Source organism: Ranitomeya variabilis, chromosome 4 (genome assembly GCF_051348905.1).
Source record: "Ranitomeya variabilis isolate aRanVar5 chromosome 4, aRanVar5.hap1, whole genome shotgun sequence".
NCBI lineage: Eukaryota > Metazoa > Chordata > Amphibia > Anura > Dendrobatidae > Ranitomeya > Ranitomeya variabilis.
The window spans coordinates 227,208,992-227,233,258 of record NC_135235.1 but is presented as its reverse complement, the minus strand read 5'-3'; the positions used below and the strand labels follow the sequence as shown (position 1 = coordinate 227,233,258).

General features: G+C 43.0%; 1 protein-coding gene across 3 annotated transcripts; it reads right to left on the bottom strand.

Moving 5' to 3' along the window:
• On the bottom strand, positions 1-20,687 carry LOC143770469 (uncharacterized). Of its 3 annotated transcripts, none has more exons than XM_077260110.1 (6): positions 20,340-20,687; positions 8,336-8,428; positions 6,452-6,571; positions 3,624-3,770; positions 1,618-1,754; positions 1-391 (listed from the first exon to the last, which is right to left on the bottom strand). In XM_077260110.1, exons 2-6 carry the CDS (start codon positions 8,382-8,384, stop codon positions 335-337), a joined length of 510 nt encoding a protein of 169 aa, XP_077116225.1. In that variant the 5' UTR covers positions 8,385-8,428; positions 20,340-20,687; the 3' UTR covers positions 1-334. The 3 variants fall into 3 exon arrangements, with proteins under 3 accessions (XP_077116225.1, XP_077116224.1, XP_077116223.1); XM_077260109.1 differs by having other exon boundaries at positions 1,614-1,754; positions 8,336-8,425; positions 20,340-20,683; XM_077260108.1 differs by having other exon boundaries at positions 1,614-1,754; positions 20,340-20,682.
• Positions 20,688-24,267: the final 3,580 nt, after the last annotated feature.

The following is a 24,267-nucleotide window of genomic DNA, read 5'->3' as shown; positions in this document are numbered from 1 at the left end:
TAATGCATAGAATATATTTATTTTTCAATACTTTCGTGGCTTTTTATATCTTGTAGCCGCGATGTATGAGGCTTTATACAAAGTGAATACACATTAAGAGCATCGCTCTTCTCTTCTCGTTGTGTGACGCTTTAGATTAACAATAGCAAAATGAACAAGAAGAAAACCGCCAATAGGGAGACGCTGCAGCGACAAGTCCCACTGCTCGCCTTTGTGGTTGTGGTAGTAGAAGTCGCACTTGTTGCAGTACTAGAACTATTAGCAAGCGTTCCCGTGGTGCACTGATACGTGATCTCTGTTTGGACCTCATTAGATGTGAAGTTTATGTCGCTTCTTATGCAATAGTTACTTGAGGCACAACCACGAACGATGCTAAGAGTAACCTGGGTGCCTGTAAAACAGAAGAAAAAAAAAGGGTTTTATTGGCAATATATAAAATATCATGAGATACATAAATAGATGATTGATAGCTAGATAGATAATGGATAGATAGATAATAGATAGAAAGATAGATAGATAATTATTATTATTATCATCATACATTTATATAGCGCCATTTATTCCATGGCACTTTACATGTGAATAGGGGGCAAATATAGACAAGTACATTAAACATGAGCAAAAAACAAGGCACACAGGTAGATAAGGAGGGAGGACCCTGCCCACGAGGGCTCACAATCTACAGGGGATGGGTGAGGATACACTAGGAGAGGGTAGAGCTGGTTGTGCGGTGGTTCAGTAGGTTGCGGATCACTGCAGGTTGTAGGCTTGTCGGAAGAGGTGAGTCTTCAGGTTCTTTTTGAAGCTTTCTATGGTAGGCGAGAGTCTGATGTGTTGGGGTAGAGAGTTCCAGAGTATGGGGGAAGCACGGGAGAAGATAATAGATAGAAAATAGATAGATAAATAATAGATAGATAGATAGATAGATAGATAGATAGATAGATAATAGATACATACTGTAATAGATACAGATAATAGATAGATACATAATAGATAGATAATAGATACAGATAATGGATAGATAGATAGATAATAGGTAGATTGATAATAGATCAACCGATAATAGATAAATAATAGATAGATAGCTAGATAGATAAGAAAAAAAGAGAATTAGAGCAGCACAAAGAGAGAGTCCGGGTGCAGAGCCCCCCAAGCAAATACCAAACCTCAATTATAAAAAAAGAAAAATTGGAGGCAGCACACCGTTTTGTAGTGAAAAAGAGCTGTTTAATCAGCCCAGAAAGCGACATTTCGGTCCCAAAAGGTCCCAAATGGGCTCCAATTTTTATTTTTTTAGACAGATAGATAGACGATAGATAGATAGATAGATAGATAGATAGATAGATAGATAGATAGATAGATAATAGATCGATAATAGATACATAGATAATAGATCGATAGACAATAGATAGACGATAGATAGATAATAGACAATAGATAGGTAATAGATAGATAAATAGATAGGTAATAGATAGATAGATAATAGATAGATATATAATAGATAGATAATAGATAGATAGATAGATAGATAGATAATAGATAGATAATAGATAGATAGATAGATAGATAGATAGATAATAGACAGATAGATAATCATTAGATATTCTCATTACCTACAGTATACGTTGTAGACATGACCATACACATGGTCTGATTTCCAGTACAGTTCATATTCTGATTGGCGCCACAGGCATCACCAGACAGAGAACACGTGGAACAGATCACTCCATTAATCTGAGAATTCGCACTTGGAACTTTTATAATTGGGAGTGAAAAAAAAAGTAAACAGCAGGAAATGTATATAGAAGCCATATAGTGTATTTATTAATGGAACTCCCTAAATATAACTGATACAGGAAAGATATATATCTTGGTACCGTGTTAGCCAGTAGATAGAAAACTATTTAGAATTGAGAGTCCTCAGTGGTTGATACATTTTAATGGCTAACTGAGAAGATGGTAACAAATTGCAAGCTTTCGAGACTACTCAGGCCTTTTCATCAGGCATAGACTAAAAGAAATTCTGGAGAATCACATATTTATGCACAAAACATCACAGAAAAAAAAACATGGATAAGACAGGTGACATGAAGCGGAATTACCATGAGTGATAAACAGTTATGTGCATAAATATAGGGCCAGTTCTTAGATAAGGAATGTTTTATTGTTATCTGATTAGGGTCTGGTTCTGTTGTGATGACCCCACATGGTCTGAGGGGCAAATTCCTTAGCTGATGTAAAAAGACATAAATCCACGTGACACATTCATTTGAGAGTGTCAAAGGTCATCATCAGTTTATATTCCCATATTCTTCTGTCTCTCTCTCGCCATACAATAAGAGAAAAAGAATGGATCTACCTGTGGCAATACATTTTTTCTCCCCAATCAAAACATTATGGACATGAAATTACTTGTATTAAAAGGTAGCTCCAAATCTCAGAGAGACAGAAGAGTCTGGGAATATAAACTGATGACGACCTTTCACGGTCTTAGTGCAGGAATGAATGTGTCACATGGATTTTTGTCTTTTTACATCAACTAAGGAACTAAGGAATTTGACCCTCAGACCATGTGGGGTCATCACAGCAGAACCAGACCCCAATCAGAGGACAATAAAGCATTCACACTCCTTATCTAAGAACTGGTCCAATATTTATAGACATAACTGTTTATCACTCATGGTAATTCTGCTTCATGTCACCTGTCTTATCCATGTTTTTTTTTTCTGTGATGTGTTGGGCATAAATATGTGATCCTCCAGAATTTCTTTTAGTCTATGCCTGATGAAGAGACCTGTGTAGTCTCGAGAGCTTGCAATTTGTTACCATCTTTTCAGTTAGCCATTAAAAGGTATCAACCACTGAGGACTCTCAATTCTAAATATTTTTCTAAATATAACTGATACATTGTTGTGTAATGTCTAATTAGGTGATAGCATAAAATGAAATGGTCTCTGAAATTTCAGACAATTTGATCCTAAAATTCTGCAAATCGCTTGATTCTAAAATGATGGTGTCTTTAAGGGGGTTGTCCGGTCCAAATCGATGAGTTTCTGGCCCTGGCTCTAAAAACGGCGAAGCCCCACAGCGCACAGTGCGCTGGGATGATTCATAATAACTGCAGAATTATTGATTATTGATTTCCTCTACTGTGACCGTCACTTCATGTTTCCCTTCTATCTACATTGCTGACCACTGTCTGGTGTCAAGTGCAATCTGCTTCTGAAGATGTCATCATAGTTTACAGGATAGGTGAGGTGAGTCATTGTCTGTCTATTGGAATTATTGAAATTGGATTGGAAGTAAGGCAAAGTTAGCTCCTGCACCTATAGTGCTGACAGAATGCTAATGAAGAGGAACCACCCACTTAATAATAATGATTGGCCATTTACAGACCCTGAGAATATTCATAACTGATATGTGCAGCAAAATAAGTTTTAACATGTTGCGGAGGGGAAGGGCCTTTTTTTTTTACTTCTGGTTTTGTTTGAAGGGCAAAGCATACCCCAAGTCCTACTTTATACTAGGCATAAAGTATAGTAATGTCATTTCTCTCTTGTCTTTCTTTGCTGTGATTATGGAGCTTGTAATGAGCGATTGACATGCCTTTTTTGTCTACTTGCCTATGGGATTTACTGGAGAACACAAGTCACTGAAGCAACATGTGGTAGCGATTCTCTGTGCGGTGGAGTAGTAGGAAAACGATCCGGTCACATTGCATTCACTTTGGGGAGCGCAGAATCTTTTAAAATACTGGGAAAATTCTCCACCTAAAAAAAAAAAAGTAGAAACACTCAAAAGTAAATTCTTAGGGTATGTTTCCACGGTCAGGATTGCATCAGGATTTGGTCAGGATTTTCCATCAGTATTTGTAAGCCAAAACCAGGAGTGGAACAATTAGAGGAAAAGTATAATAGAAACATATGCACCACTTCTGTATTTATCACCCACTCCTGGTTTTGGCTTACAAATACTGATGGAAAATCCTGACCAAATCCTGATGCAATCCTGAACGTGGAGACATACCCTTACATGGCACCAATGTTTTGAGCCTGGTGGTTCTGCAATGTAAAATCTGTGGAATAATAAAGTTTGAAAAAGGAGATCAGCTCACCTCCAGTAATAGCCAAACCATAGCCGGCACTCAAATCTTCTTAAAATAATTGCTTTATTAATCCAGTAGTATAAAAGGCACAAAAAATGGTTGAGCACGAAAGCGCAAAAATGAAAAAGGCAGAACAAAAACATCAGCTGCGCTCCCAGGCAACATGTTTCAGACCTGCATGGCTGGACAAAGGACCATGCAGGTCTGAAACATGTTGCTTAGGAGCAAATTGGAAATTTTTTTTTCTGCCTTTTAAATTTTTGTGCTATTTGTGTTCAACCATTTTATGTGTCTTTTACATTACTGGGTTAATGAAGCAATTATTTTAAGATGTGAGTGCCGGCTATCTTTTGGACAGGATGCACTTCTACTTTACTGTCAATCATATTGTAATTAAAGCATTGAGCTTGGAATCGTTGCTGAAGGGCTTTACATGGGGGAAACAGCTTGTCGAAGGAAGAGATGTGAAGCTCAGGAAATGGGAATGTCTTGTGTTAAGTAGAATATCAGCAGAATAAGGTGCAGATCACTGATGAGAACCAACAGAAGAAGGCAAAATAGCTATACATAGTAGAAATAAGGTAGGACTGATGATGGATGGCTTTCTGGTCCATGCATATGTAACGGTGGTGAACTGTGTTGTCGTGTTCCTACCCCTGAAGACAATAATCGCGTTGATATGTTGTATTGTAATGTGAACAGTGTCCTGCATCTTCATGAATGTCGCAATGCAATGTGCCATGTGAAATGTAAATATTATGTTCCTGTATAGTGTATAGGTAATGTTGGCACTGTATAATGTACAGTGGGATGTGAGAGATATATAGAAAGTTGACTATAGGTTAAGATAAAGTTAATGTTTGGGACTAGTCCATAGTAGGAAGAGTCAGTATTAGAAAAAGTGACTGCTGCCTAATAGGTAATGTTGGCACTGTATAATATACAGTGGGATGTGAGAAATATATAATTAGTTGACTATAGGTTAAGATAAAGTTAATGTTTGGGACTAGTCCATAGTAGGAAGAGTTAGTATTAGGAAAAGTGACTGTTGCCTAATAATTAGGAACATAGAGTTTTGGAGTGCAATCTGAGCAGAGCTGCACAAAGGATAACTCTGAGTGAGAGGAGACTGAGAAGAAGGGATAGTGTGATCCTGAAGAAAATGTGACAGAAAGAGACAGAATGGCCTTCTGAAGGTGAATCCTAGGAGAGGACGCCCAGCCGTGAGACCTTGAGGTCATAACGCAGAAGGTAATGGGTCTTAACTGGACTGAGGGATGGGGACTAGTGAAGGGCCCGAAGTGGTAAATCCAGGGTGCCAGTAGTGGAGGAAATAGCTGCTGAACAAGTAAAGGATGCTAGTGAATTAGGACTGTAGCATTAAAACTGGACTACAGAGGTAGGATACTGTGTGGAATAATGCTTCATACTGTAAAGGAAACGTCCATAATACTTTGTGTCCGCTGTCCCTTGTATATAACATTTCCAAGTTACCGTTCAGTAAACAGTTTATTTTGGAAGGGTAGTCTCCCTCATTGAACTGTGAAACATCTGGTCCTGGCATGCCCACAACACTGGCTACATGCGGCTTGCACAGATGTAAGGCCATCACAGCACAGGGCCACACACCCAGCCAAGACCCACACTTTCATGTAATGTGCTGGTACGTTGAAGACAAGTGCTACTTGTCACTTTACACATAGTGTACCCCAGAGCTGAGTAGTTTGGGTGTGAGTAGTTTGGGTGCTGGTTGCATGATCTACAGATCAATCAGATCTTGGAGTAACAGTGATTGAATGGGTGACCAGTCAGTGTGCGAAACATATGTCTGCCAAAGAGACCATAAAGAGCAAGGGCACCTGGTGTACCGATTGCCCAATATCTAGAATTACACTTATTATTCTGATACATTTCTTGGCTCACTGTGGGCTGAGGTAGAAAAAGGGTGTAGGAGGGATGACTTTGTAATGTGATGTTGGAGAACAGGAGAAGGTATAAATCCAACAGAGCTCTACTTTGATAACATTAAAAAAAGCTCTTTTTTATTACATGACTGCCATGTTCTTAATAAGCTGAAATAAAAGTAGGATAATGTTTTTATCCTCGTGGATCTCGGTGCTGAATTTAAGCCTAGATGTCATTCGCTTCACTTGCGGCAATCCAGTTTCCGGGAATGGATCCCACAATTTCCCAGGAGTGGTGCTTTAACTATCTCCCTTTTCTTCAATTGTAGAACCAGAGACCATAATAATATTCATCGATGTTCCCTTCTGTTGTCTAGAACTCATGTAAATCTTCAGAATGATACAATTCATTAGTCATTAAAACTAACATTCCACAACGTACTTTGCATAGTCAACGTAGACTGAGATGCGCACACTTGGCCATCTTGGCAGCTCTCGGAGTTCGTGCTTGAACAAGAATTTAGGGAGTTTGAGCTACAAGTTACACACTGCAAGCAATTTCCTGAGTAGAACAAAAAGAAAATACATGTCCATAAACATTGGTACTTTTGTGGGACCCATTACATTTTGTCAGTAATCGCCAAAGATTGAACATCTGCAGCAGTTATGTGAAGCCTGCTTGGGTTTGAGGGCAACAAATTGGTATTAGAATCTGATATATTTCCAGCAATTGTATCCCAAAGATGAAACACCTATTGGGAGAATGATGGTTGCCTTACCAGACCACATTTTTGTAAGGAGGAACTTTGTCATATCAACACATTCACCTTGTTGTTTTCCTCCTGGGGTGTCAGGAGATACCAAATCTGCTGATATGTGGAGAGCCCAGAGATGACAACATCGTTCTCCATTATAATGTTCTAGAGTTGAGAAAACAATTTGTAGGACCATGGTCTAGCGGAAACCTTCCTACTAGCTACTACATCCCCAGCCTGTTATGCTTACTAGTTGGCCAGTCCATCGTATATACATTGTACCGCAATGTAATGATGTTGCTGTAGTCTACCAGTCAGAAGATGTCATAGGTAGTAGGAGGTTCATAGCGCTGTGGTATGACATCTATGGATGGTTGACAAAGCTGCTTGACCCAAGTCCTTCAAATCTTTTTGCTCAACTCCAGTACTTACCCAACTTTTTTTCCCCCTATGCACCACTTGTCATTTCTGAAAACCACCAGACAAACAAGCATGGTTGGGACTGTACAGAATTACATTGTGGCCTTCACATGACCCCTAGGCTGCAGGATGTGCACACTTGGTTTATAAAGTCCACCATTGATGAACAGGACTGAAAGTCAATCATTGACCCTTACTCCATTGTTGTTCTTCCAACCAATTCAGTGGTATTGGTACATATCTTTATTCTTGACTCAAATTACATCTGCATTGTTCTACAATATTAATGAAGCTTCTATTCCAGGTTTTCATAGATGTATCTGGTTATGGTAAAGTCAGTTCATGACTGGTATGGCTGCAATAGGCAAAATTCTAAAGGGTTGCAACCTAACTTTTGCATTGCATTGTGTCTTGTTCGAGAACATCCAGTATAAAATGTTAAAAAAGTGACATAGATATAGATACAATAGATAAATGGATACATGATAGGCAATAGATGGAAGGAGAGACAATAGATAGATAGATAATAGATAGATAATAGATAGATAATAGATAATAGAGATAATAGATAGATAGATAATAGATAGATAATAGATAGGTAATAGATAAAAGATAGATAATAGAGATAATAGATAGATAATAGACAATAGATAGTGTAGATAAGAGATAGATAATAGATACTGTAGATAAGAGATAGATAATATATAGTATAGATACACTGTATTTGTCAGATATTGCAGTTATCTGTTAGGCTATGTACACACATAAGAAAAGAGGTGCAGAATTTTCTGCACAAAATCCGCAGCTCCTGGCAGAATCCGCAGCTGCGGATTTGCCGCTGTTTTTATGTGGATTTTGTGTGGTTTTTATGCGGAATTGCTGCGGATTTTGTGCGGATTTTCTGCTGTTTTTGCCACTGCAGATTTTTAACATGAAGGGGTACAGAAACGCTGCAGATCCGCACAAAAGAAGTGACATGCACTTTTTTAAAATCCGCAGCAACTCCGCACTGATTTTTCCACACCGTCTGCACATCTTTTTTTTTTTTCCCCATTAGCTAACATTGTACTGTACATCACAGTGCGGATCTGCAGCGTTTCTGCGCGGAAAAATCCGCTGTGGATCTGCACATACCCCAATAATGGTCTTACCTGTTGCTGCAAATGCTGAAAGAAAGCACAATAAACCCCAGAGATACATTGTCGCAGACAGGTCTCACTCAACGCTGCCAATTTCATCCACTGCTGCAGGAAAAAGAGACTTTGATTATTTTTGGGTCTGATGCAAATTGCGTTGAGTTTCTCATGATAATGATGATGACTAGGGTTGAGCGACTTTCATTTTTTTAAGATCGAGTCGGGTTTTGTGAAACCCGACTTTGTCCAGAGTCGAGTCGAGTGCAGTCGGCCGATTATCGCTAAAAGTCGGGGATCGACCGAAACGTGAAACCCAATGCAAGTCAATGGGGAAGCATAGTCGGCAGTGAGTGGAGGCCAGGAAAACACCTACAGTGCCCATTTTAATGCCAAAAACATCCATTCTTGTTTCTGAAGCTTGTCAAGCTTAATTAACTTTATAATAATAGTTCGGCATTGGAAATTGGGGGTCTTTTGGCAAAAGTTGTGGGGGGTAGGGCTGGTTCAAGGTTTTAGTGGGCCCAGGAAACATGGACTACGTCACGGCGGTGGAGCAGTGAGAGGTAAGTATGTCAAGTTTGCAAGTGCTGTGATCCTAAGCAAGCAGGGGGGGCCCACTCGTTGGCATTGGCACTGGCACAGGGCCCCTCAAAGTACAGCGGTGTGTTTGCACGGCGGGGGCGCCTCCCACCAGCAGCGACACTTTTGCGTACTCTGAGGAGCCCTGTGCCAGTGACGTCACCAACGAGTATGCCCCCCCACCTGATGAAGGAACCTGCACTTTCATCTGCACCTTCCTCTTTGTCCCTGTGTAAGGTGGTATAACATGCGGGAAGGGGAACCTTACTTTCAGCAGGGTCAGATTCTGTAGAGTGCAAGGGGAATGAAGTGGTCTAGGTCAATGTACCAGCAGACTCATCTAGCAGTGGCTGGGCAATGGGCAGGATGAGGAGGAAACACAGATATAGGGTCAAAGAATAAAGTAGGCTAAATGCAGTTCAAAATTGGTAACAGGACTAAACAGGCGGCATTGCTTTGTTCAGTGGAGGAGCAAACCCAGGAGCAGCAGACACTGTTTTAAGGGCCCAACCACACTAGTAGGCCAAATGCAGTTTAATATCTGCTACTATAGGCCAAAAGCCTAAAGACTGAAGCTCAGCTTTATACAGTGGAGGACAATACCAGGAAGCGGCAGACACCGTTAGTAGGCCGTAACCAAAGTTGAAGGCCAAATGCAGTTTAATATCTGATACTATAGGCCGAAAGCCAGAAGGTTGAAGCTCAGCTTTATACAGTTGAGGACAAACACCAGGGAGGGGCAGACGCCGTTAGTAGGCCCTAACCACCAATTTTTTAAAAAACATCACTTAATGAGAGCCAGAAGGTTGAAGCTCAGATTTATTCAGTTGAGGAAAACACCAGGGAGCGGCAGACACCGTTAGTAGGCCCTAACCACCAAATTTTTTAAAAAACATCACTTAATGAGAGCCAGAAGGTTGAAGCTCAGATTTATTCAGTTGAGGAAAACACCAGGGAGCGGCAGACACCATTAGTAGGCCCTAACCACCACATTTTTTAAAAAACATCACTTAATGAGAGCCAGAAGGTTGAAGCTCAGATTTATTCAGTTGAGGAAAACACCAGGGAGCGCAGACACCATTAGTAGGCCGTAACCAAAGTTGAAGGCCAAATGCAGTTTAATATCTGATACTATAGGCCGAAAGCCAGAAGGTTGAAGCTCAGCTTTATACAGTTGAGGACAAACACCAGGGAGGGGCAGACACCGTTAGTAGGCCCTAACCACCAATTTTTTAAAAAACATCACTTAATGAGAGCCAGAAGGTTGAAGCTCAGATTTATTCAGTTGAGAACAAACACCAGGGAGGGGCAGACACCGTTAGTAGGCCCTAACCACCACTTTTTTAAAAAACATCACTTAATGAGAGCCAGAAGGTTGAAGCTCAGATTTATTCAGTTGAGGAAAACACCAGGGAGCGCAGACACCATTAGTAGGCCGTAACCAAAGTTGAAGGCCAAATGCAGTTTAATATCTGATACTATAGGCCGAAAGCCAGAAGGTTGAAGCTCAGCTTTATACAGTTGAGGACAAACACCAGGGAGGGGCAGACACCGTTAGTAGGCCCTAACCACCAATTTTTTAAAAAACATCACTTAATGAGAGCCAGAAGGTTGAAGCTCAGATTTATTCAGTTGAGAACAAACACCAGGGAGGGGCAGACACCGTTAGTAGGCCCTAACCACCACTTTTTTAAAAAACATCACTTAATGAGAGCCAGAAGGTTGAAGCTCAGATTTATTCAGTTGAGGAAAACACCAGGGAGCGCAGACACCATTAGTAGGCCGTAACCAAAGTTGAAGGCCAAATGCAGTTTAATATCTGATACTATAGGCCGAAAGCCAGAAGGTTGAAGCTCAGCTTTATACAGTTGAGGACAAACACCAGGGAGGGGCAGACACCGTTAGTAGGCCCTAACCACCAATTTTTTAAAAAACATCACTTAATGAGAGCCAGAAGGTTGAAGCTCAGATTTATTCAGTTGAGAACAAACACCAGGGAGGGGCAGACACCGTTAGTAGGCCCTAACCACCACTTTTTTAAAAAACATCACTTAATGAGAGCCAGAAGGTTGAAGCTCAGATTTATTCAGTTGAGGAAAACACCAGGGAGCGGCAGACACCGTTAGTAGGCCCTAACCACCAAATGTTTTAAAAAACATCACTTAATGAGAGCCAGAAGGTTGAAGCTCAGATTTATTCAGTTGAGGAAAACACCATGGAGCGGCAGACACCGTTAGTAGGCCGTAACCAAAGTTGAAGGCCAAATGCAGTTTAATATCTGATACTATAGGCCGAAAGCCAGAAGGTTGAAGCTCAGCTTTATACAGTTGAGGACAAACACCAGGGAGGGGCAGACACCGTTAGTAGGCCCTAACCACCAATTTTTTAAAAAATATCACTTAATGAGAGTCAGAAGGTTGAAGCTCAGATTTATTCAGTTGAGGACAAACACCAGGGAGGGGCAGACACCGTTAGTAGGCCCTAACCACCAATTTTTTTAAAAACATCACTTAATGAGAGCCAGAAGGTTGAAGCTCAGATTTATTCAGTTGAGGAAAACACCAGGGAGCTGCAGACACCGTTAGTAGGCCCTAACCACCAAGTTTTTTAAAAAACAGCACTTAATGAGAGCCAGAAGGTTGAAGCTCAGATTTAGACAGTGGAGGACAATTTGAATTAGGGACTGCAGACAGACTTAGTAGGCTGTCCCCTGTGGACCATGCATCCACCACATTAACCCATTGCGCCGTAATGGACACGTAACCTTCCGTGGCCATGCCTACAGGTCCATGCGTCTGTTGTCAGGTGCACCTTTGTACTCACAGATTGCCAGAGTGCATGGACAATGCGGTCTTTTACATGCTGGTGGAGGGTTGGGATGGCTTTTCTCGCAAAAGAAGTGTCTACTGGTTAGCTTGTAGCGTGGTACAGCGTAGTCCATCATGGCTTTATTAGTATTAAATAAAATATATAAATAGGCTCTATGAACTTTTAAATAGGTTCCAGGGGTACACGGGAAGCATTGGTGTGGTCAGTGGAGGAGTATTGCAAGGAGGGACCGCAGACAGGCTAACGAAGGCCTAAAATAACAACAATTAGTCTCAAGGCAGTTTTAAATCTGATACATGGATACACAGGCAGTATTGTGGTCAGTGGAGGAGTATTGCAAGGAGGGACAGCAGACAGGCTAATGAAGGCCTAAAATAGCAAAAATTAGTCTCATGGCAGTTTTAAATCGGTTACATGGATACACAGGCAGCATTGTGGTCAGTGGAGGAGTATTGCAAGGAGAGACCGCAGACAGGCTAACGAAGGCCTCAAATAACAAAAATTAGTCTCATGGCAGTTTTAAATCGGTTACATGAATACACCGGCAGCATTGTGGTCAGTGGAGGAGTATTGCAAGAAGGGACAGCAGACAGGCTAACGAAGGCCTCAAATAACAAAAATTAGTCTCATGGCAGTTTTAAATCGGTTACATGGATACACAGGCAGCATTGTGGTCAGTGGAGGAGTATTGCAAGGAGGGACCGCAGACAGGCTAACGAAGGCCTCAAATAACAAAAATTAGTCTCATGGCAGTTTTAAATCGGTTACATGAATACACAGGCAGCATTGTGGTCAGTGGAGGAGTATTGCAAGAAGGGACAGCAGACAGGCTAACGAAGGCCTCAAATAACAAAAATTAGTCTCATGGCAGTTTTAAATCGGTTACATGGATACACAGGGAGCATTGTGGTCAGTGGAGGAGTATTGCAAGGAGGGACCGCAGACAGGCTAACGAAGGCCTCAAATAACAAAAATTAGTCTCATGGCAGTTTTAAATCGGTTACATGGATACACAGGCAGCATTGTGGTCAGTGGAGGAGTATTGCAAGGAGGGACAGCAGACAGGCTAACGAAGGCCTCAAATAACAAAAATTAGTCTCATGGCAGTTTTAAATCGGTTACATGGATACACAGGCAGCATTGTGGTCAGTGGAGGAGTATTGCAAGGAGGGACAGCAGACAGGCTAATGAAGGCCTAAAATAACAAAAATTAGTCTCATGGCAGTTTTAAATCGGTTACATGGATACACAGGCAGCATTGTGGTCAGTGGAGGAGTATTGCAAGGAGGGACCGCAGACAGGCTAACGAAGGCCTCAAATAACAAAAATTAGTCTCATGGCAGTTTTAAATCGGTTACATGGATACACAGGCAGCATTGTGGTCAGTGGAGGAGTATTGCAAGGAGGGACAGCAGACAGGCTAATGAAGGCCTAAAATAACAAAAATTAGTCTCAAGGCAGTTTTAAATCGGTTACATGGATACACAGGCAGCATTGTGGTCAGCGGAGGAGAATTGCAAGGAGTGTCTGACACAGTTAGTACTCACAAAAAATAAATAGATGTTAATGTCTCGCAAAACAACAACAAAAAAAAAAAAGTGTGGCATACTTAGGTACAGGGGTGGGCTCATCTGCTGAGTTTCTGACAAAGTAATTTGGCAGTAAGTATTTACTGGTGTCAATATAGGACACTGCCCCAGACTACTTTAACTAGCATCATAGATGTCAACAAATTGGTATTGTCAGTGCCAGGCATTGAATGATGTCAGCGCATAGACTAAACATTGGTGGAGCTGAGTGAGATAATTTTGCACGTGGTAGAGCACAGTTTGAGCTTGGGGGGGGGGGGGGAACTCTCTTGTGGCCGGCGGTACCGTCCCAGGGCCCCTCATGTTACAACGGTGTGTCTGACGTTGGGTGCGTGCCACCACCGCCAGAGACACTTCATTGTACTATGAGGGACCCAGTGGCAGTGCCGTCGAGCCAAAGCGGGCACACCCACCTCTTCAGACGAACAGCACTGTAACGGGTGCTTGCGCCAAGTGGCGAGACCACGGCCCCGTGGGGGGAATTTTCCCATTGTGGGAGGTGTAAACATGTCGTATGCTGGACAAACAGCTGCTGCAAATTAAGAGATTGGAACACTCAGTAAGACCAGTCCACAAGCAAGACCTTTTTATAGGAAAGCTAGGTGTCAGCCGGGAAAGGTGGGGCAAAATAATTTGAAATCCAGGAGTGGTTCATTTTAATGAGGGTGAGATCATCCACATTTTGGGTAGCCAGACGAGTCCTTTTTTCGGTTAATATTGAACCAGCAGCACTGAATACTCTTTCTGATAGCACACTAGCTGCTGGGCAAGCAAGCTCCTGCAATGCATATTCTGCCAATTCAGGCCAGGTGTCTAATTTGGATGCCCAGTAATCAAATGGGAATGACGGTTGAGGGAGAACATCGATAAGGGATGAAAAATAGTTAGTAACCATACTGGACAAATGTTGTCTCCTGTCACTTTGAATAGATGCTGCAGTACCTGTCCTGTCTGCGGTCATTGCGAAATCACTCCACAACCTGGTCAGAAAACCCCTCTGTCCAACGCCACTTCTGATCTGTGCACCTGCCCTGTAGCCCCCTGCAGCTTGTGTGAGAACCATCACCGGCGCTGTGTGCTGGGAATGCCTGAATCAAACGGTCTACAAGAGTAGCTTGTTTGGTTGCTAATATTTGTTCGAGGTTCTCATGTGGCATAATATTTTGCCATTTGCCTTTATAGCGAGGGTCAAGGATGCAGGCCAACCAGTAATCGTCATCGCTCATCATTTTAATAATGCGTGGGTCCTTTTTGAGGATACATAAGGCATAATCCACCATGTGGGCCAAAGTTCCAGTTGGCAAATCTGCGGTTGTGCTGGTTTGAGGGGCAGTTACAGGCAAATCTACGTCACTTGTCTCCCTTAAAAAAACAGAACCCGGCCTTGCAACGCCACTAATTTCTGTTGGCCCAGGAGAAGCTTCCTCATTAAAAAAGTACTCATCCCCATCATCCTCCTCGTCCTCCTCCTCCTCTTCGCCCGCTACCGCGTCCTCTACACGGCCCTGACCAGACAATGGCTGACTGTCATCAAGGCTTTCCTCTTCCTCGGCTGCAGACGCCTGCTCCTTTATGTGTGTCAAACTTTGCATCAGCAGACGCATTAGGGGGATGCTCATGCTTATTATGGCGTCGTCTGCACTAACCAGCCGTGTGCATTCCTCAAAACACTGAAGGACTTGACACAGGTCATGTAGCTTCGACCACTGCACACCTGACAACTCCATGTCTGCCATCCAACTGCCTGCCCGTGTATCCTCCCACAAATACATAACAGCACGCCTCTGTTCACACAGACTCTGAAGCATGTGCAGTGTGGAGTTCCACCTTGTTGCAACGTCGATGATTAGGCGATGCTGAGGAAGGTTCAAAGAACGCTGATAGTTCTGCATACGGCTGGAGTGTACGGGCGAACGGCGGATATGCGAGCAAAGTCTATGCCACCAGGTTTAAGGTGTGAGCCAGACAAGGAATGTGTTTCAGTTGGGAAAGGGCTATAGCAGCCATGAAATTCCTTCCGTTATCACTCACTACCTTGCCTGCCTCAAGATGTACAGTGCCCAGCCATGACTGAGTTTCTTTCTGCAAGAACTCGGACATAACTTCCGCGGTGTGTCTGTTGTCGCCCAAACACTTCATTGCCAATACAGCCTGCTGACACTTGCCACTAGCTGTCCCATAATGGCACACCTGGTGTGCAACAGTGGCAGCTGCGGATGGAGTGGATGTGCGACTGCGGTCTGTGGACGAGCTCTCACTTCTGCAGGAGGACGAGGAAGAGGAGGAGGGGGGGCGAACGCCTACAGCCAACTCTTTCCTTGACCGTGGGCTAGGCAGAACTGTCCCAATATTGCTGTCCCCTGTGGACCCTGCATCCACCACATTCACCCAGTGTGCCGTGATGGACACGTAACGTCCCTGGCCATGCCTACTGGTCCATGCATCTGTTGTCAATTGCACCTTTGTAGTCACAGATTGCCTGAGTGCATGGATGATGCGGTCTTTAACATGCTGTTGGAGGGCTGGGATGGCTTTTCTAGAAAAGAAGTGCCGACTGGGTAGCTCGTAGCGTGGTACAGCGTAGTCCATCAGCGCTTTGAAAGCTTCGCTTTCAACTAACCGGTAGGGCATCATCTCTAATGAGATTAGTCTAGCAATGTGGGCGTTCAAACCCTGTGTACGCGGATGCGAGGATGAGTACTTCCTTTTCCTAACAAGAGTCTCATGTAGGGTGAGCTGGACTGGAGAGCTGGAGATCGTGGAACTAGCGGTGGTGCCGGTGGACATGGGTAACTGAGAGAGGGTTGGAGATGGTATTCTTGCCGGTGCCCTACATGCAGTGTTTCCTACTGCAAACCTGGTGATTCCCTGACTGCTTTGGCCTGGCGACGAAAGCTGCACAGATACTGCAGGTGGTGCGGGAAATGGTGGGTTGACAGTGAGGGAAGGGATGTAGCGTTGCTGACTAGCTTCATTGGCCGAGGGTGCTGCAACCTTTAGGGACGTTTGGTAGTTAGTCCAGGCTTGCAAATGCATGGTGGATAAATGTCTATGCATGCAACTTGTATTTAGACTTTTAAGATTCTGACCTCTGCTTAAGGTAGTTGAACATTTTTGACAGATGACTTTGCGCTGATCATTTGGATGTTGTTTAAAAAAATGCCAGACTGCACTCTTTCTACTATCGGATACCTTTTCAGGCATTGCAGACTGAGCTTCTTTAACCGGATGGCCACGCTGTCCTCCAACTGCTTTTGGTTTTGCCACGCGTTTTTTGCCAGAGACGGGCCCGGCAGATGGAACCTGTTGTGATGTTGATGCCTGCTGCAGCTCCTCCTCCTCCGCTTCAGAACTACTGCCGCCTGCACCCTGTTCCCCCAATGGCTGCCAATCGGGGTCAACAACTGGGTCATCTATGACCTCCTCTTCTATGTCGTGTGCAACTTCGTCTGTGTCACCGTGTAAGCCGGTGGTATTGCGTTCGTGACGGGGCACCATAGTCTCCGCTGGGTTTGATTCTGCCTCAGTACACTGCGAGGGCAATGTTCTGGTCTGAGTCAAAGGAACAGCATAGTAATCTGGCTGTGGCTGTGCATCTGTGCACTCCATGTCCGATTCAACTTCGAATGGGCATGGCCTGTTAACTGTTTCACTGTCTAACCCAGGAACGGTATGTGTAAAGAGCTCCATGGAGTAACCTGTTCTGTCGACTGACGCATCCTTCACTGTTGTTCTGGGTGAAGGACACAAGGAAGCGACTTGTTCCTGACCGGGAGCATCCACTGATGATGCACTGCTCTGACATTTTGCACTTTCCGAGGAGGAGGCGAAAGAGCTAGAGGCAGAGTCAGCAATGAAAGCCAATACTTGTTCCTTCTGCACCGGCTTCAAAAGTGGTTTTCCTACTCCCAGAAAAGAGAGCGTTCGAGGCCTTGTGTAGCCAGACAACGAACCTGGCTCAACAACTCGAGACTTAGGTGCTGTACTGCTTTTACCACGACCACCTGATGCTCCACCACCACTACCATCATTACCAGCTGACAATGACCTCTTCCACTAGACTTCCTCATTGTTTGCAAAATGTAACCAAAGTAACGGTATTTGTTACTGTAAAACAACTTATAAGGTGAACTCAACCTTCTGTTGGATTTATATATACCTTTATAGGTGCCTGACACTGAAAGGAAAATCAGGCCCAATGTTACACACTTGGTTTTCTGTGCCCCAATAGTTTGAGACAGACGGCACACACAGGACCAGCACTCAAGCAGAAATGCCAATCTTAATCTCCCACTATTTTTTTTTTTATGGGAGAATGTAAAAAAAAACAAAAAATAAAAAAACAATATTACACACTAGGTTTTCGGTGGCACACAATGAGAGACAGATGCCACACACAGGACTGGCACAGAGGCAGACTTGCCAATCTTTATCTCCCACTAATTATTTTTTTTTAAAAGGGAGAATTTACCCAAAAAAATAAATGACCAAGTATTACACAGTGGTTTTCGGTGGCACACAATGAGAGACAGATGCCACACACAGGACTGGCACAGAGGCAGACTTGCCAATCTTTATCTCCCACTAATTTTTTTTTTTTTACAGGGAGAATTTACCCCCCCCAAAAAATGGCCAAGTATTACACAGTGGTTTTCGGTGGCACACAATGAGAGACAGATGCCACACACAGGACTGGCACAGCGGCAGACTTGCCAATCTTTATCTCCCACTAATAATTTTTTTTTTTTAAAGGGAGAATTTAGAAAAAAAAAAAAGGCCCAGTATTACACAGTGGTTTTCGGTGGTACACAATGAGAGACAGATGCCACACACAGGACTGGCACAGAGGCAGACTTGCCAATCTTTATCTCCCTGCAGTAATCTCAGGAAAGTATGGCAGGCAGCTGTAAAAGGACTGCTGCACACAAAAGTGTGGACAAACACACAAGATAGCTGTGCAGAAAGGAAGGAACAACAGGATTTGTGCTTTGAAAAAAGCAGTTGGTTTGCACAGCGGCGTACACACAAAGCAAGGCAGCTATCAGGGAGCCTTCTAGGGCAGCCCAATGAGCTACAGCACTGAGGAAAAAAAAATGTAGCTTCCACTGTCCCTGCAAACAAAAGGTGGTGTTGGACAGTGGAAATCGCTACAGCACAAGCGGTTTGCAGCTTTATGTACCCTGCCTATCACTATCCCTGCTTCTGAAGAAGCGGCAGCAACCTATCCCTACGCTCAGATCAGCAGCAGTAAGATGGCGGTCGGCGGGAACGCCCCTTTATAGCCCCTGTGACGCGGCAGAAAGCAAGCCAATCACTGCAATGCCCTTCTCTAAGATGGTGGGGACTGAGATCTATGTCATCACGCTGCCCACACTCTGCGTCCACCTTCATTGGCTGATAAATGGCGCTTTTAGCGTCATTGAAATGCGACTTTGGCGCGAAAGTCGCGTACCGCATGGCAGACCCCACACAGGGATCGGCTCGGTTTCATGAGACGCCGACTTTGCCAAAAGTCGGCGACTTATGAAAATGAACGATCCGTTTCGCTCAACCCTAATGATGACACGTCCTACAGTATATTTAAAGTCCACTCGCCATTACTGAGATAATTACACTTATCACTACTGCTACCTCTACTACTGAGGACTAAGTCTGGTCCTGGGTGCTGAGGATGGACTACCTTTGCAGTCATCCAGAGAAGATGTCATGGTAGTCTGGGCCGGAAGGAAGTGAAAAGGAGAGAGATGGTCTAGAATCAGAGAAGATGTCACCTGTGAGACAAGACGTGTGTGCGACCGGCGCTGTGTGCGGTCAGTGCCTGGGTAATTTGGGTATCTGACCACAGTGTGATCACTGTTATTAAATTATCACATTATAGTATGGGGGTAGTATCCAGATGCAATATGGCAGTGCTATCGGTATAGCTGTATTATCATGTCACTGAATGACGGTAATAGTCATAATATGTGATAAAAGAATTTTTATTAGTGATGAAATGGTAGTATTTTTCTGTAGCCACTGTAAGTATTATTAATCATGATTTAGTGTTTTTCCGTTAAGTCTCAGTATAACGGTATTATTCAGTCACTAAATGGCGGTAATGTTGGCTTATGCTTTTTAGATGTTAATCAGTTACTACATGGCGGTGCTATCAGTCATGAATTGGTGATATTGTTTCTTACTCATTATTATGATGCATTGGTCACTAATTAGTGTGTTCAGGCATTGTGTAGTGGTATTACTTATTAATCATTTGGTAGTATTATTTCCCTTTATAGATATAGATATATATATTTATATTTTGCAGATATATATTATAAGATCCATCAATCATACATTATCTATTATACTTTTATATATGTAAAAGATGCATTTAAATATATAATAGATAAATATATATATATATAAATATATATAATACATACTGTATATATAAATATAAATATATATATATATATATATATATATATATATACAGTACAGATCAAAAGTTTAGACACACCTTCACATTTAAAGAATTTTCTATATTTTCATGACTATGAAAATTGTACATTCACACTGAAGGCATCAAAACTTTGAATTAACACATGTGGAATTATATACTTAACAAAAAAGTGTGAAACAACTGAAAATATTTCTTATATTCTAGGTTCTTCAAAGTAGCCACCTTTTGCTTTGATGACTGCTTTGCACACTCTTGGCATTCTCTTGATGAGCTTCAAGAGGTAGTCACCGGGAATGGTTTTCACTTCACAGGTGTGCCCTGTCAGGTTTAATAAGTGGGATTTCTTGCCTTATGATCAGAATCTAGTTCAGATGTAGGAACCAGTTTGGTGACAGATTGTTGAGGTCAATGCACAAGATTGACCTAAACCTCATTGTCGTGGGGCTTTTTAGAGCCCATGTTCTGTGTATCACTGGGGGTATGAGAGGTTGGATCTCTTGTGATCGGGAAGTTATCCCCCATAGTGTTGTCCTTTATTCTGTCATATCCAGCTAATTGGTGATAAAAAGGTACTTACCAGGGAAAATGACCATATCTAAAATCAGTACTCCGATGGTTGGCAAATAATCCAAAATCAGATGTGGAGATCCCTTGCACAATCCTAACCCTCAATTTTCAGATCCACCATCATGACACTTGGCTCCTTTGAAAACATCTAGCCGATGTGCGTTGGTCCTTGGTTGAAGACGCTCTTGGTCACGAGTCAAGAACTGGCTTAGATTCTTAATCTTAAGCCTCCTCTTCTCTGTAATAATCCAAATAAAGTCGCTCTCGAATTATCACACACGTTCAGAACTAATGGATCTCCCATTATTCAGGCACGTGACTCTATCCTGTAATTACTGACGTGTTTCTAAGCATAACTGAGATGTTTTCTGTGACTGCAAATTTTTGGTCGAAATGACAGGGTGTGGAGCAATTTCACAAAGTATGTCTATTATGTAAAACCGGTATTTTTTTGTTTGCCACTAGACTTTTTTGGTCTGAAAACACACATGTAAAGCTGTGCAAATCTTGTAAAGAAAGGAGGAATTCCTGACATTATGAAGACTGTAAAACGTTGGCCATCGAACAAGATTACTCACCTATCTACAGAATACAGTAGGTGGTAAATGCGTGACTGCTTGTGCCAACACAGAAGACAAAATTGTGGGTCACCACGTTGTGAATGGAGAGGTAGTACACATTCTTGACCCCTACTTTAATTTATTCACTCTCTATAGGACTGTACTCATTTTTTTCCATCAGTCCAATAGATTTGAATGGACCAGTGGTCACTAGTGATGAGCGAGTGTTCTCGTTACTCAAGTTTCTCTGAGCATGCTCGGGTGGTCTCCAAGTATTTTTGGCATGCTCGGATATTTAGTTTCTGTCGCCGTAGCTGCATGATTTGCGGCCGCTAGACAGCCTGAATACATGTGGGGATTTCCTTACAAGCAGGCAATCCCACATGTATTCAAGCTGTCTAGCGGCCGCAAATCATGCAGCTACGGCGACAGAAACTAAATCTCCGAGCATGCCAAAAATACTCGGAGATAACCAAGAATGCTCAGAGAAACTCGAGTAAAGAGCATACTCGCTCATCACTAGCACTGGTCACCTACGCAAACTGTTGCTCCATTTATACAAGCAACTTGGGGACCCACCTTCTTCTGCTTGGTGGGTTCCAGTGATTGGAACTCCATCAATCGTACTTTTATTACCTACCCTGATGATAAATGTTTTTGAAGGCTAAATTCTTTAATTAAAGTTAATGTCCCCAATTTATCAAAGTTTTTACACCAGAAAACTGGAATAAGAAGCTTTGAAAATTTGCTACATTTTGCGACTTTTTGCGTTTTCACACCATGCTCACTCAGCTCTGATAACGTTGGCAAAACTGGGAGTTCCTTATGCAACAAATCTTCAGTCAATCACTAGGGTAAGAATTGGGGTGTAGTACACACCACTTTGTGCCTCATCTGATTCACCAAGAGGCATGCTCCTCACACTCCACCACAGCACCTCATTAAAACTGGCATGAAAAACGTAGTTGCTTATGAATTTAGGCTGTTGTTTCTGGGTCAATGTTTATACTGTTGAGGAACTGGACCTACATGGTCCGACTTAAGCCATAAAGACACCACTTCCATTAGCTTGAAAAAAATATACAACTACTGTGGGTCTTTTTGTCAGGTCAAGGCTGGACTGGTCTTCGAGAGTAGTAGAGGATCTCATGGTGGCTGTGGCTCAGATAAATATCCCAAAGATTTAGAGGAAGTCAGATCTACTTCAAGCTGGTTTGGATCCGGCTCTCAGTCCCCTGAGACGACTGCATTCAAGGATTCAGTGGTTGCCGAAGTCAACAGTTGTTTTCAACTGAATAGGCTTCCTCAGAGGACCATTCAATTGAAATATATTGTGGTACAGAGACCGGCTCTCTGCGCCATAATAACAATATCAGCATCGGCGAATCAGAGACCAGCAGCTGACGTCAGCATCTCCGTCGTGGCTGCGCATGATGCCATTGCTAAGCCCCTGAATATGTGGGGGGAAGAGGATGCTGTTCGCCGAAAGAGTGTCAGGTGAGAATATTTTTTTTTAAGTATATGTAAAGAACAGCAGAGTGGGGGACATTGCTACAAGAAAGGGTCAAAGATGGGGACAGTACTATAAGATGGGACCAGGCTGGGGATATTACTATAGGATAAGACCAGGAAGGGGACATTAATATAAGATGGGACCAGGATGGGGACATTACTATAGGATGGAACCAGGATGGGGACATTACTATAAGATGGGACCAGGATGGGAACATTAATATAGGATAGGACCAGGATGGGGACATTATTATAAGATGGAACCAGGATGGGGACATTAGTGTAAGATGGGACCAGGATGCAACATTACTATAAGATGGTACCAGGATGGGGACATTACTATAAGATGGGACCAGGATGGGGACATTAGTATAAGATGGGACCAGGATGGGGACATTACTGTAAGATGGTACCAGGATGGGGACATTACTACAGGAGAAGACCAGGAATGGGGACATTATTATAAGATGGGACCAGAATGGGGACATTACTATAGGATAAGACCATGATGGGTACATTACTATAAGATGGAACCAGGATGGGGACATTACTATAAGATGGAACCAGGATGGGACTTTACTATAAGATGGTACCAGGATGGGGACATTACTATAAGATGGGAACAGGATGGGGACATTACTATAAGATGGGACCAGGATGGAGACATTGCAATAAGATGGAACCAGGATGGGGACATTACTGTAAGATGGTATAAGGATGGGGACACTACTATAAGATGGGACCAGGATTGGGACGCTAATATAGGATAGGACCAGGATGGGGACATTACTATAAGATGGGACCAAGATGGGGTCATTACTATAAGATGGGACCAGGATGGGGACATTAGTGTAAGATGGGACCAGGATGGAACATTACTATAGGATAAGACCAGGATGGGTACATTACTATAAAATGGGACCAGGATGGGGATATTACTATAGGATGAACCAGGATGAAAAATTACTATAAGATGGGACCAGGATGGGGACATTACTATAAGACGGGACCAGGATGGGGACGTTACTATAAGATGGGACCAGGCTGGGGATATTACTATAGGATAAGACCAGGAAGGGGACATTATTATTATTATTTATTATTATTTATTTATATAGCACCATTGATTCCATGGTGCTGTACATGAGAAGGGGTTACATACAAGTTACAGATATCACTTACAGTAGACAAACTTACAATGACAGACTGATACAGAGGGGCGAGGACCCTGCCCTTGCGGGCTTACATTCTGCCGGATTATGGGGAAGGAGACAGTAGGTTGGGGGTTGTAGGAGCTCCGGTGTTGGTGAGGCGGTAGCTTCGGTAGTGATGAGGAGGCAGCGGGGTCAGTGCAGGCTGTAGGCTTTCCTGAAGAGATGAGTTTTCAGGTTCCGTCTGAAGGATCCGAATGTGGTGGATAACCGGATGTGTTGGGGCAGAGAATTCCAGAGGATGGGGGATATTCGGGAGAAGTCTTGGAGGCGATTGGATGAGGAGCGAATAAGTGTGGAGGAGAGAAGGAGGTCTTGGGAGGACCAGAGATTACGTGAGGGAAGATATATGGAGATTAGTTCAGAGATATATGGAGGAGACAGGTTATGGATGGCTTTGTAGGTCAGTATTAGTAATTTGAACTGGATACGCTGAGGGAATGGGAGCCAGTGAAGAGATTTGCAGAGGAGGGAAGCGGAGGAGTAGCAAGGAGAGAGATGGATTAGTCGGGCAGCAGAGTTAAGGATGGACTGGAGAGGTGCAAGGCTGTTAGCAGGGAGTCCGCAGAAAAGGATGTTGCAGTAGTCAAGGCGGGAGATGATGAGGGCATGCACAAGCATTTTAGTAGATTGAAGGTTGAGGAAAGGACGGATT

What these genes read in the sequence shown, in the direction of transcription:
- LOC143770469 (XM_077260109.1), bottom strand. Translation starts at nt 8,384, where the DNA reads ATGTATCTCTGGGGTTTATTGTGCTTTCTTTCAGCATTTGCAGCAACA. An exon ending in GTCTACGTTGACTATGCAAA is followed by an intron (nt 3,771 to 6,451) that starts GTACGTTGTGGA and finishes TTTTTTTTTTAG; the next exon opens with GTGGAGAATTTTCCCAGTAT. An exon ending in GTCTACAACGTATACTGTAG is followed by an intron (nt 392 to 1,613) that starts GTAATGAGAATA and finishes TCTGTTTTACAG; the next exon opens with GCACCCAGGTTACTCTTAGC.